General features: G+C 46.9%; 1 protein-coding gene across 1 annotated transcript in view; it reads right to left on the bottom strand.

The window, feature by feature from the left end:
• Window positions 1-15,001, bottom strand: part of LOC129867574 (protein sidekick-2-like) — a 100,653-nt gene that overhangs the window by 29,077 nt on the left and 56,575 nt on the right. Inside the window, exons 22-30 of the mRNA XM_055941065.1 lie at window positions 7,985-8,135; window positions 6,720-6,957; window positions 6,497-6,612; window positions 6,109-6,298; window positions 5,727-5,825; window positions 4,098-4,292; window positions 2,656-2,857; window positions 922-1,025; window positions 8-78 (exon numbers count right to left, since the gene is read on the bottom strand). Coding sequence (XP_055797040.1) covers window positions 8-78; window positions 922-1,025; window positions 2,656-2,857; window positions 4,098-4,292; window positions 5,727-5,825; window positions 6,109-6,298; window positions 6,497-6,612; window positions 6,720-6,957; window positions 7,985-8,135 — 1,366 coding nt within the window. The remainder of the gene's footprint in view (window positions 1-7; window positions 79-921; window positions 1,026-2,655; window positions 2,858-4,097; window positions 4,293-5,726; window positions 5,826-6,108; window positions 6,299-6,496; window positions 6,613-6,719; window positions 6,958-7,984; window positions 8,136-15,001) is intronic.

Below are 15,001 nucleotides of genomic sequence, written 5' to 3'. Positions count from 1 at the left end.
CGCTTACCTCCCATCGGACCAGCACCGAGGTGGTGGTGTGGGGTGTAACAGAGAGGATTGTGGGAGCTTTGTCTGGGGCTGTGTGGAGACAGATATAAGGGTATCGTTGAACTGGTGGACTGTATAAACGCTTTTGATCTCTCTCTCACACACACACACACACACACACACACACACACACACACACACACACACACACACACACACACACACACACACACACACACACACACACACACACACACACACACACACACACACACACACACACACACACACACACACACACACAGTAGGGCTATTGTGTCAACAAGCACAGGCAGTCTGATTCTCTGACGCTCAGTAGGAGAGAGAGAGAGACAGCAATGAGAGACAGCAATCAGAGAGACAGCAATGAGAGACATCAATCAGAGAGACAGCAATGGGTGACAGCAATCAGAGAGACAGCAATGGCTGCCTAGTGAGGAGGACTGTCTGTCTCCATTACAGTGGAGTGACTAGACACAGGTCTCATGAGGATCACCCAGCAAAAACAGAATCAACATGAACCTGGGTTCAAATAGTTGAATAGTCAAATAGTTGACCAACGAAATAGTCCCTCATTTCAAAAACCCTGTCCATCTGGCACTACAGGCAGACTTAAGCAACCTCTCAAAACCCTGTCCATCTGGCACTACAGGCAGACTTAGCAAACTCTCAAAACCCTGTCCATCTGGCACTACAGGCAGACTTAAGCAACCTCTCAAAGCCCTGTCCATCTGGCACTACAGGAAGACTTAGCAAACTCTCGAAACCCTGTCCATCTGGCGCTACAGGCAGTTAAGCAAACTCTCAAAATCTTTGTAAGATTTGAAAAAGGTTTGGGAAAGCGAGTTTGCAGGGCTACGGAGTCAGTCAGTCTCATTTCCATGATGGCCTTACCGTCCTGCAGTGTGGTGACAGCCTCACTCTCCTGGCTGTACTCACTGTCCCCGATGTCGTTGGTGGCTTTCACTCTGAACTGGTAGGAGGTGAACGGCTTGAGGCTGGCAGGAGAGAATGTCCCCTGTCAGTTCACTTATGTCTTCAACCTAGAGTTATCCTAGACATGTACTAGATAGTGTGGTAACACTGTGTTTGAAGGCTGCCTACATAACACATTCATAACCCTACATAAACACATTCATAACCCTACATAACACATTCATAACCCCACATAACACATTCATAACCCTACATAACACATTCATAACCCTACATAACACATTCATAACCCTACATAACACATTCATAACCCTACATAACACATTCATAACCCCACATAAACACATTCATAACCCTACATAACACATTCATAACCCCACATAAACACATTCATAACCCTACATAAACACATTCATAACCCTACATAACACATTCATAACCCCACATAACACATTCATAACCCTACATAACACATTCATAACCCTACATAACACATTCATAACCCTACATAACACATTCATAACCCTACATAACACATTCATAACCCCACATAAACACATTCATAACCCTACATAAACACATTCATAACCCCACATAAACACATTCATAACACTACATAAACACATTCATAACCCTACATAACACATTCATAACCCTACATAAACACATTCATAACCCTACATAAACACATTCATAACCCCACATAACACATTCATAGCCCTACATAACACATTCATAACCCTACATAACACATTCATAACCCTACATAACACATTCATAACCCTACATAACACATTCATAACCCTACATAACACATTCATAACATACATAAACACATTCATAACCCTACATAAACACATTCATAACCCCACATAAACACATTCATAACCCTACATAAACACATTCATAACCCTACATAACACATTCATAACCCTACATAAACACATTCATAACCCTACATAACACATTCATAACCCTACATAACACATTCATAACCCTACATAACACATTCATAACCCTACATAACACATTCATAACCCCACATAAACACATTCATTACCCCATATAAACACATTCACAACCCTACATAACACATTCATAACCCCACATAACACATTCATAACCCTACATAAACACATTCATAACCCTACATAAACACATTCATAACCCCACATAAACACATTCATAACCCTACATAACACATTCATAACCCTACATAACACATTCATAACCCCACATAAACACATTCGTAACCCTAAATAACACATTCATAACCCTACATAAACACATTCATAACCCCACATAACACATTCATAACCCTACATAAACACATTCATAGCCCTACATAAACACATTCATAACCCCACATAACACATTCATAACCCCACATAACACATTCATAACCCCACATAACACATTCATAACCCCACATAACACATTCATAACCCCACATAACACATTCATAACCCTACATAACACATTCATAACCCTACATAAACACATTCATAACCCTACATGAACACATTCATAACCCCACATAACACATTCATAACCCTACATAAAGACAGTCCTTTAAATGTGAATAAGGTCTCTCTGCCCTCTGACCTGCACTAGATAGGGTACTAGGTATTGTGCTAGGTAGTACATTAGTGAGGGTGTTAGGTAGGGTACTAGGTAGGGTGTGTATTGTACCTGTCCACTATGTAGGAGCTGGCCTCGTGGTTGACCGATGCAGAGTGGACAGTCCAGTTACTGTCTGGTAGCTCTCTGTACTGCACCGTGTAGTATCGGACAGGTGACAGGCCGTCGCTACCTGGTTCCCATGACAACATCACGCTGCGCGCCTGCACGTCCTCCTGGGGCACTGTGGGACGGCTGGCTGGCTGGGGCCGCGCTGAGGGGGCGGGGAAAACACACACTGTCAATCGCTGTCAGTACCTACCTCTCTTCTCTGTCGTGACCACCAGGGCCTCTGCAGCCTCCCCCCAGCACTGTTTCCTCCCCAGTCGGGTCAGTACCTACCTCTCTTCTCTGTCGTGACCACCAGGGCCTCTGCAGCCTCCCCCCAGCACTGTTTCCTCCCTGCAGCCTCCCCCCCAGCCCTGTTTCCTCCCCAGTCGGGTCAGTACCTACCTCTCTTCTCTGTCGTGACCACCAGGGCCTCTGCAGCCTCCCCCCCAGCACTGTTTCCTCCCCAGTCGGGTCAGTACCTACCTCTCTTCTCTGGCGTGACCACCAGGGCCTCTGCAGCCTCCCCCCAGCACTGTTTCCTCCCTGCAGCCTCCCCCCCCAGACCTGTTTCCTCCCCAGTCGGGTCAGTACCTACCTCTCTTCTCTGTCGTGACCACCAGGGCCTCTGCAGCCTCCCCACCAGCCCTGTTTCCTCCCCAGTCGGGTCAGTACCTACCTCTCTTCTCTGTCGTGACCACCAGGGCCTCTGCAGCCTCCCCCCCAGCCCTGTTTCCTCCCCAGTCGGGTCATTACCTACCTCTCTTCTCTGTCGTGACCACCAGGGCTTCTGCAGCCTCCCCCCAGCCCTGTTTCCTCCCCAGTCGGGTCAGTACCTACCTCTCTTCTCTGTCGTGACCACCAGGGCCTCTGCAGCCTCCCCCCCAGCCCTGTTTCCTCCCCAGTCGGGTCATTACCTACCTCTCTTCTCTGTCGTGACCACCAGGGCCTCTGCAGCCTCCCCCCAGCCCTGTTTCCTCCCCAGTCGGGTCAGTACCTACCTCTCTTCTCTGTCGTGACCACCAGGGCCTCTGCAGCCTCCCCCCCCAGCCCTGTTTCCTCCCCAGTCGGGTCAGTACCTACCTCTCTTCTCTGTCGTGACCACCAGGGCCTCTGCAGCCTCCCCCCAGCCCTGTTTCCTCCCCAGTCAGGTCAGTACCTACCTCTCTTCTCTGTCGTGACCACCAGGGCCTCTGCTGCCTCCCCCCCAGCCCTGTTTCCTCCCCAGTCGGGTCAGTACCTACCTCTCTTCTCTGTCGTGACCACCAGGGCCTCTGCAGCTTCCCCCCCAGCCCTGTTTCCTCCCCAGTCGGGTCAGTACCTACCTCTCTTCTCTGTCGTGACCACCAGGGCCTCTGCAGCCTCCCCCCCAGCCCTGTTTCCTCCCCAGTCGGGTCAGTACCTACCTCTCTTCTCTGTCGTGACCACCAGGGCCTCTGCAGCCTCCCCCCAGCCCTTGCGCGTCTGAGCGGTGAGGCGGAACACGTAGACGGACTCTGGTTTCAGTCCAGATGCTGTATACTGTCGTGCACTGGGGCTCAGCACGTCCACAGTGGCAGAGTTGCTACTGGAGGTGTTCCGTCTGTGTGTGATCTGATAGGCTAGGTCGGAGAGAGGAACATGACGATTCAGTACGGGAAACGATCTGTTGACGACCTAAAATGTTGAAATGTTGTCAATAAAGGACATGGACATAGATTGCATAGTGTCTTGGAGGAACCAGGGACAATGTAATGAACAGAATGAGGATAGTGTCTTAGAGGAACCAGAGACAATGTAATGAACAGAATGAGGATAATGTCTTAGAGGAACCAGGGACAATGTAATGAACAGAATGAGGATAATGTCTTAGAGGAACCAGGGACAATGTAATGAACAGAATGAGGATAATGTCTTAGAGGAACCAGGGACAATGTAATGAACAGAATGAGGATAATGTCTTAGAGGAACCAGGGACAATGTAATGAGCAGAATGAGGATAGTGTCTTAGAAGAACCAGGGACAATGTAATGCACAGAATGAGGATAATGTCTTAGAGGAACCAGGGACAATGTAATGAACAGAATGAGGATAATGTCTTAGAGGAACCAGGGACAATGTAATGAACAGAATGAGGATAATGTCTTAGAGGAACCAGGGACAATGTAATGAACAGAATGAGGATAATGTCTTAGAGGAACCAGGGACAATGTAATGAGCAGAATGAGGATAATGTCTTAGAGGAACCAGGGACAATGTAATGAACAGAAATAGGATAATGTCTTAGAGGAACCAGGGACAATGTAATGAGCAGAATGAGGATAATGTCTTAGAGGAACCAGGGACAATGTAATGAACAGAATGAGGATAATGTCTTAGAGGAACCAGGGACAATGTAATGAACAGAATGAGGATAATGTCTTAGAGGAACCAGGGACAATGTAATGAACAGAATGAGGATAATGTCTTAGAGGAACCAGGGACAATGTAATGAACAGAATGAGGATAATGTCTTGGAGGAACCAGGGACAATGTAATGAACAGAATGAGGATAATGTCTTGGAGGAACCAGGGACAATGTAATGAGCAGAATGAGGATAATGTCTTAGAGGAACCAGGGACAATGTAATGAACAGAATGAGGATAATGTCTTAGAGGAACCAGGGACAATGTAATGAACAGAATGAGGATAATGTCTTAGAGGAACCAGGGACAATGTAATGAACAGAATGAGGGTAATGTCTTAGAGGAACCAGGGACAATGTAATGAGCAGAATGAGGATAATGTCTTAGAGGAACCAGGGACAATGTAATGAACAGAATGAGGATAATGTTTTAGAGGAACCAGGGACAATGTAATGAGCAGCATGAGGATAGTGTCTTGGAGGAACCAGGGACAATGTAATGAGCAGAATGAGGATAATGTCTTGGTATGAGAGCTTGGACCCTGAGATACGAAGCCCCTGTGGTTTAGATGCAGCAGTTAGTTAGAAATACTACTACCTGTTAGGATAATGGATGTATGGAGGGGTAGGGGGCTGTGGTAGTAGACGTACCCAGAATGATGCCGTTAGGCTGGGCAGGAGGCTGCCAGATGAGCCTGACTGAGCCGGTCCTCACCTCTGGGAACAGGATGCCCACTGGAGGACCTGGGACTGTGGAGACAGAGGGAGGAACATGGGTTAGGAGGACAGTACCAACACAACAGTACTGTGTCCACGTCGATCTAGTTGAGCTTACCTTTATCAATACAAATCCAGAACAGAGGATAACAGGACCAGTGGTTCTAGTAGAGGGTAGAATAGTCTTGACGTGGCCAGTAGCCTCCTTTAGGGGGGGGGGCCCTTCACTGCTGTATTTATCTCAACAGGCTAACACAGTGTTGTGGCGTGCTGGACACCCGGGTTTTGAACCTAATGGTCAGTGAGTAATGCTCACCATCGTCCAGGGTCCTCTCCAGGATGGTCGGCCTGCTGCTCCTGCCGTCTCCTATCCGTGTGAAGGCCAGGACCTGGATCTCATACAGGACGTACTTCCCCAGACCACTCAACTGAACACTGTGGCTGGTGTTCCCCTCTACCTCCCAGTACTGAGGGACAGAGTCTGAACCCTTGTCCTTATACACCACCTGGGAGACCACGGGGACAACGGGTAATAGTGACTGTGTTTGTTTAGGTTCCTGTTTAGGTGTCTGTGTGCGTGTGTGTGTGTGTGTGTGTGTGTGTGTGTGTGTGTGTGTGTGTGTGTGTCTGTGTGTCTGTGTGTGTGTCTGTGTGTGTGTGTGTGTGTCTGTGTGTGTGTGCGTGCGTGTGTGTGTGGCACTGACCTTGTATCCCAGGATGAGTCCGTTGCGGTCAGTCTGAGGGACCTCCCCCCAGCGGACCAGGATGCTGCTGGAAGTCGTGGCGAAGGATGACACATTGGTGGGACCACAGGACGGCACTACACAGGGGTCAGAGGTTAGAATACAGCCTATGTGTGTGTGTGTTCAGTGTAAGTGTGTTAATGTGTGTGTAGTATGAGTGTGTTAGCTGTCTCCCCAGTCTTACCAGACTCCCTGGTTCTGCCCTGGACAGGCTGGCTCCAGGGCCCAGAACCCATGCCGTTGATGGCCTGAACCCTGACTTCGTACTCTGTCCACTCCTCCAGGTCCTCTATGGTGAACTCCCTCTCCAGCCGGTCACTGATGATGTGGGATAGGACTCCTTCCTTAGATGCCGCTCTGGAGTACTGAACCCGGTAACCCACCAACTCCTGGTCCCCATTGTACTCCCACTCTGGAAGAGGCTGGAGAGAGAGGAGGTGGGGAGGAAGGTGGACAGGGTATGATACACACTGACTGACAGAGAAACAGAGAGACAGAGACTGACTGACAGAGAGACAAAGACTGACTGACAGAGAGACAGAGATACAGAGACTGACTGACAGAGAGACAGAGACTGACTGACAGAGAAACATAGACAGACTGACAGAGAGACAGAGATGCAGAGACTGACTGAGAGACAGAGACTGACTGACAGAGAAACATAGACAGACTGACAGAGAGACAGAGATACAGAGACTGATTGAGAGACAGAGACTGACTGACAGAGAAACAGAGACTGACTGACAGAGATACAGAGACTGATTGAGAGACAGAGACTGACTGACAGAGAAACAGAGACTGACTGACAGAGATACAGAGATACAGAGACTGACTGACAGAGAGACAGAGATACAGAGACTGACTGACAGAGAAACAGAGAGACAGAGAGACAGAGAGACAGAGAGACAGAGAGACAGAGAGACAGAGAGACAGAGATACAGAGACTGACTGACAGAGAGACAGAGACCGACAGAGATACAGAGAGACAGAGACTGACAGAGAAACAGAGTGATTGACAGAGAAACAGAGATACAAACAGACAGAGACTGATTGACAGAGAAACAGAGATACAGAGAAACAGAGACTGATTGACAGAGAAACAGAGATACAGACAGACAGAGACTGATTGACAGAGAAACAGAGATACAGAGAGACAGAGACTGATTGACAGAGAAACAGAGATACAGACAGACAGAGACTGATTGACAGAGAAACAGAGATACACACAGACAGAGACTGATTGACAGAGAAACAGAGACTTATTGACAGAGAAACAGAGATACACACAGACAGAGACTGACAGAGAAACAGAGACTTATTGACAGAGAAACAGAGATACAGACAGACAGAGACTGATTGACAGAGACAGACAGAGAAACAGATATTGTGTACATGCATGTCTGTGTTCCCTTGTGCCCTTATGAGGAAAACAATCTAGTCAGGACGCACCACCCATCGGAGCCAGAGGCTGGTCTCTGAGGCTGTTCGCAGGGTGACGTTGTAGGGGGAGATATCTGGAGGGGCCTGCAGGGTCTGGATCTTCCTGGAGGGCTGGCTGGGAGGACTGGTCCCCACTATGTTCACCTGGCGCATACGGAACCTACAGGGGGGGGGACAGACAGCAAGGTACGGATGTCAACATGGGTTTGACAGGATGTTCTGGTAGGAGCTATGGGGTCAACATGGGTTTGACAGGATGTTCTGGTAGGAGCTATGGGGTCAACATGGGTTTGACAGGATGTTCTGGTAGGAGCTATGGGGACAACATGGGTTTGACAGGATGTTCTGGTAGGAGCTATGCTTACAACATGGGTTTGACAGGATGTTCTGGTAGGAGCTATGGGGACAACATGGGTTTGACAGGATGTTCTGGTAGGAGCTATGGGGTCAACATGGGTTTGACAGGATGTTCTGGTAGGAGCTATGGGGTCAACATGGGTTTGACAGGATGTTCTGGTAGGAGCTATGGGGTCAACATGGGTTTGACAGGATGTTCTGGTAGGAGCTATGGGGACAACATGGGTTTGACAGGATGTTCTGGTAGGAGCTATGGGGACAACATGGGTTTGACAGGATGTTCTGGTAGGAGCAATGCTTACAACATGGGTTTGACAGGATGTTCTGGTAGGAGCTATGGGGACAACATGGGTTTGACAGGATGTTCTGGTAGGAGCTATGGGGACAACATGGGTTTGACAGGATGTTCTGGTAGGAGCTATGCTTACAACATGGGTTTGACAGGATGTTCTGGTAGGAGCTATGGGGACAACATGGGTTTGACAGGATGTTCTGGTGGGAGCTATGGGGTCAACATGGGTTTGACAGGATGTTCTGGTAGGAGCTATGGGGTCAACATGGGTTTGACAGGATGTTCTGGTAGGAGCTATGGGGACAACATGGGTTTGACAGGATGTTCTGGTAGGAGCTATGGGGTCAACATGGGTTTGACAGGATGTTCTGGTAGGAGCTATGGGGACAACATGGGTTTGACAGGATGTTCTGGTAGGAGCTATGGGGACAACATGGGTTTGACAGGATGTTCTGGTGGGAGCTATGGGGTCAACATGGGTTTGACAGGATGTTCTGGTAGGAGCTATGGGGTCAACATGGGTTTGACAGGATGTTCTGGTAGGAGCTATGGGGACAACATGGGTTTGACAGGATGTTCTGGTAGGAGCTATGGGGACAACATGGGTTTGACAGGATGTTCTGGTAGGAGCTATGCTTACAACATGGGTTTGACAGGATGTTCTGGTAGGAGCTATGGGGACAACATGGGTTTGACAGGATGTTCTGGTAGGAGCTATGGGGTCAACATGGGTTTGACAGGATGTTCTGGTAGGAGCTATGGGGTCAACATGGGTTTGACAGGATGTTCTGGTAGGAGCTATGGGGTCAACATGGGTTTGACAGGATGTTCTGGTAGGAGCTATGGGGACAACATGGGTTTGACAGGATGTTCTGGTAGGAGCTATGGGGACAACATGGGTTTGACAGGATGTTCTGGTAGGAGCTATGGGGACAACATGGGTTTGACAGGATGTTCTGGTGGGAGCTATGCTTACAACATGGGTTTGACAGGATGTTCTGGTAGGAGCTATGGGGTCAACATGGGTTTGACAGGATGTTCTGGTGGGAGCTATGGGGACTACATGGGGACACAGGAATCAGGGTTGGGGACCAATCCCATTTCAATTCAGAGGGTATGGACTTTTCTGCTCATGAATTGAATGTTGATGCCTTTGAAGTGGAATAGAGTCCAACACTGATGGGCGTATTGTGTGGTCAGTATGTGACTACCAGAATAACTATGTGAGTACGTTTATCAGGTGTAGTGTTAGGGACCTGTTGTAGCTGTACTAGTAATGTTCTACTGTACCTATAGGAGGTGTAGTGTTAGGTACCTGTTGTAGCTGTACTAGTGATGTTCTACTGTACCTATAGGAGGTGGTGTTAGGTACCTGTACTAGTGATGTTCTACTGTACCTATAGGAGGTGGTGTCAGGTACCTGTTGTAGCTGTACTAGTGATGTTCTACTGTACCTATAGGAGGTGGTGTCAGGTACCTGTACTAGTGATGTTCTACTGTACCTATAGGAGGTGGTGTCAGGTACCTGTACTAGTGATGTTCTACTGTACCTATTGGAGGTGGTGTCAGGTACCTGTTGTAGCTGTACTAGTGATGTTCTACTGTACCTATAGGAGGTGGTGTCAGGTACCTGTTGTAGCTGTACTAGTGATGTTCTACTGTACCTATAGGAGGTGTGGTGTCAGGTACCTGTTGTAGCAGTACTAGTGATGTTCTACTGTACCTATAGGAGGTGGTGTCAGGTACCTGTTGTAGCTGTACTAGTGATGTTCTACTGTACCTATAGGAGGTGGTGTTAGGTACCTGTTGTAGCTGTACTAGTGATGTTCTACTGTACCTATAGGAGGTGGTGTTAGGTACCTGTTGTAGCTGTACTAGTGATGTTCTACTGTACCTATAGGAGGTGGTGTTAGGTACCTGTTGTAGCTGTACTAGTGATGTTCTACTGTACCTATAGGAGGTGTGGTGTCAGGTACCTGTTGTAGCTGTACTAGTGATGTTCTACTGTACCTATAGGAGGTGGTGTTAGGTACCTGTTGTAGCTGTACTAGTGATGTTCTACTGTACCTATAGGAGGTGGTGTTAGGTAGCTGTACTAGTGATGTTCTACTGTACCTATAGGAGGTGGTGTCAGATACCAGTACTAGTGATGTTCTACTGTACCTATAGGAGGTGTGGTGTCAGGTACCTGTTGTAGCTGTACTAGTGATGTTCTACTGTACCTATAGGAGGTGGTGTTAGGTACCTGTTGTACCTGTACTAGTGATGTTCTACTGTACCTATAGGAGGTGTAGTGTCAGGTACCTGTTGTAGCTGTACTAGTGATGTTCTACTGTACCTATAGGAGGTGTGGTGTCAGGTACCTGTTGTAGCTGTACTAGTGATGTTCTACTGTACCTATAGGAGGTGGTGTTAGGTACCTGTTGTAGCTGTACTAGTGATGTTCTACTGTACCTATAGGAGGTGGTGTTAGGTAGCTGTACTAGTGATGTTCTACTGTTCCTATAGGAGGTGTGGTGTCAGGTACCTGTTGTAGCTGTACTAGTGATGTTCTACTGTACCTATAGGAGGTGTTAGGTACCTGTTGTAGCAGTACTAGTGATGTTCTACTGTACCTATAGGAGGTGTAGTGTCAGGTACCTGTTGTAGCTGTACTAGTGATGTTCTACTGTACCTATAGGAGGTGTTAGGTACCTGTTGTACCTGTACTAGTGATGTTCTACTGTACCTATAGGAGGTGGTGTTAGGTACCTGTTGTAGCAGTACTAGTGATGTTCTACTGTACCTATAGGAGGTGGTGTTAGGTACCTGTTGTAGCTGTACTAGTGATGTTCTACTGTACCTATAGGAGGTGTAGTGTCAGGTACCTGTTGTAGCTGTACTAGTGATGTTCTACTGTACCTATAGGAGGTGGTGTCAGATACCAGTACTAGTGATGTTCTACTGTACCTATAGGAGGTGGTGTTAGGTACCTGTTGTAGCTGTACTAGTGATGTTCTACTGTACCTATAGGAGGTGGTGTTAGGTACCTGTTGTAGCTGTACTAGTGATGTTCTACTGTACCTATAGGAGGTGGTGTCAGATACCAGTACTAGTGATGTTCTACTGTACCTATAGGAGGTGGTGTTAGGTACCTGTTGTAGCTGTACTAGTGATGTTCTACTGTACCTATAGGAGGTGGTGTCAGATACCAGTACTAGTGATGTTCTACTGTACCTATAGGAGGTGTTAGGTACCTGTTGTAGCTGTACTAGTGATGTTCTACTGTACCTATAGGAGGTGGTGTTAGGTACCTGTTGTAGCTGTACTAGTGATGTTCTAGTGTACCTATAGGAGGTATGGTGTTAGGTACCTGTTGTAGCTGTACTAGTGATTTTCTACTGTACCTATAGGAGGTGGTGTTAGGTACCTGTTGTAGCTGTACTAGTGATGTTCTACTGTACCTATAGGAGGTGGTGTTAGGTACCTGTTGTAACTGTACTAGTGATGTTCTACTGTACCTATAGGAGGTGGTGTTAGGTACCTGTTGTAGCTGTACTAGTGATGTTCTACTGTACCTATAGGAGGTGGTGTCAGATACCAGTACTAGTGATGTTCTACTGTACCTATAGGAGGTGGTGTTAGGTACCTGTTGTAGCTGTACTAGTGATGTTCTACTGTACCTATAGGAGGTGGTGTTAGGTACCTGTTGTAGCTGTACTAGTGATGTTCTACTGTACCTATAGGAGGTGGTGTCAGATACCTGTTGTAGCTGTACTAGTGATGTTCTACTGTACCTATAGGAGGTGTAGTGTCAGGTACCTGTTGTAGCTGTACTAGTGATGTTCTACTGTACCTATAGGAGGTGGTGTTAGGTACCTGTTGTAGCTGTACTAGTGATGTTCTACTGTACCTATAGGAGGTGTAGTGTCAGGTACCTGTTGTAGCTGTACTAGTGATGTTCTACTGTACCTATAGGAGGTGGTGTTAGGTACCTGTTGTAGCTGTACTAGTGATGTTCTACTGTACCTATAGGAGGTGTAGTGTTAGGTACCTGTTGTAGCTGTACTAGTGATGTTCTACTGTACCTATAGGAGGTGGTGTCAGATACCAGTACTAGTGATGTTCTACTGTACCTATAGGAGGTGGTGTCAGGTACCTGTTGTAGCTGTACTAGTGATGTTCTACTGTTCCTATAGGAGGTGGTGTTAGGTACCTGTTGTAGCTGTACTAGTGATGTTCTACTGTACCTATAGGAGGTGGTGTTAGGTAGCTGTACTAGTGATGTTCTACTGTACCTATAGGAGGTGGTGTTAGGTACCTGTTGTAACTGTACTAGTGATGTTCTACTGTACCTATAGGAGGTGGTGTTAGGTACCTGTTGTAGCTGTACTAGTGATGTTCTACTGTACCTATAGGAGGTGGTGTCAGGTACCTGTACTAGTGATGTTCTACTGTACCTATAGGAGGTGGTGTTAGGTACCTGTTGTAGCTGTACTAGTGATGTTCTACTGTACCTATAGGAGGTGGTGTTAGGTACCTGTTGTAGCTGTACTAGTGATGTTCTACTGTACCTATAGGAGGTGGTGTCAGATACCAGTACTAGTGATGTTCTACTGTACCTATAGGAGGTGGTGTTAGGTACCTGTTGTAGCTGTACTAGTGATGTTCTACTCTACCTATAGGAGGTGTAGTGTTAGGTACCTGTTGTAGCTGTACTAGTGATGTTCTACTGTACCTATAGGAGGTGGTGTCAGGTACCTGTTGTAGCTGTACTAGTGATGTTCTACTGTACCTATAGGAGGTGGTGTTAGATACCAGTACTAGTGATGTTCTACTGTACCTATAGGAGGTGTAGTGTCAGGTACCTGTTGTAGCTGTACTAGTGATGTTCTACTGTACCTATAGGGGGTGGTGTTAGGTACCTGTTGTACCTGTACTAGTGATGTTCTACTGTACCTATAGGAGGTGGTGTCAGATACCTGTTGTAGCTGTACTAGTGATGTTCTACTGTACCTATAGGAGGTGTTAGGTACCTGTTGTAGCTGTACTAGTGATGTTCTACTGTACCTATTGGAGGTGGTGTCAGATACCAGTACTAGTGATGTTCTACTGTACCTATAGGAGGTGGTGTTAGGTACCTGTTGTAGCTGTACTAGTGATGTTCTACTGTACCTATAGGAGGTGGTGTCAGGTACCTGTTGTAGCTGTACTAGTGATGTTCTACTGTACCTATAGGAGGTGGTGTTAGGTACCTGTTGTAGCTGTACTAGTGATGTTCTACTGTACCTATAGGAGGTGGTGTTAGGTACCTGTTGTAGCTGTACTAGTGATGTTCTACTGTACCTATAGGAGGTGGTGTTAGGTACCTGTTGTAGCTGTACTAGTGATGTTCTACTGTACCTATAGGAGGTGGTGTTAGGTACCTGTTGTAGCTGTACTAGTGATGTTCTACTGTACCTATAGGAGGTGGTGTCAGGTACCTGTTGTAGCTGTACTAGTGATGTTCTACTGTACCTATAGGAGGTGGTGTTAGGTACCTGTTGTAGCTGTACTAGTGATGTTCTACTGTACCTATAGGAGGTGGTGTTAGGTAGCTGTTGTAGCTGTACTAGTGATGTTCTACTGTACCTATAGGAGGTGGTGTCAGGTACCTGTTGTAGCTGTACTAGTGATGTTCTACTGTACCTATAGGAGGTGTAGTGTCAGGTACCTGTTGTAGCTGTACTAGTGATGTTCTACTGTACCTATAGGAGGTGTAGTGTTAGGTAGCTGTTGTAGCTGTACTAGTGATGTTCTACTGTACCTATAGGAGGTATGGTGTTAGGTACCTGTTGTAGCTGTACTAGTGATGTTCTACTGTACCTATAGGAGGTGGTGTCAGATACCAGTACTAGTGATGTTCTACTGTACCTATAGGAGGTGTTAGGTACCTGTTGTAGCAGTACTAGTGATGTTCTACTGTACCTATAGGAGGTGGTGTTAGGTACCTGTTGTAGCTGTACTAGTGATGTTCTACTGTACCTATTGGAGGTGGTGTCAGGTACCTGTTGTAGCTGTACTAGTGATGTTCTACTGTACCTATAGGAGGTGGTGTTAGGTACCTGTTGTAGCTGTACTAGTGATGTTCTACTGTACCTATAGGAGGTGGTGTCAGGTACCTGTTGTAGCTGTACTAGTGATGTTCTACTGTACCTATTGGAGGTGGTGTCAGATACCAGTACTAGTGATGTTCTACTGTACCTATAGGAGGTGGTGTTAGGTACCTGTTGTAGCTGTACTAGTGATGTTCTACTGTACCTATAGGAGGTGGTGTCAGGTACCTGTTGTAGCTGTACTAGTGATGTTCTACTGTACCTATAGGAGGTGGTGTTAGGTACCTGTTGTAGCTGTACTAG

The sequence above is a fragment of the Salvelinus fontinalis genome, chromosome 2 (genome assembly GCF_029448725.1).
Source record: "Salvelinus fontinalis isolate EN_2023a chromosome 2, ASM2944872v1, whole genome shotgun sequence".
Lineage (NCBI taxonomy): Eukaryota > Metazoa > Chordata > Actinopteri > Salmoniformes > Salmonidae > Salvelinus > Salvelinus fontinalis.
Note: the sequence above shows the minus strand (reverse complement) of the source record. Positions and strands in the feature narration are given on the sequence as shown.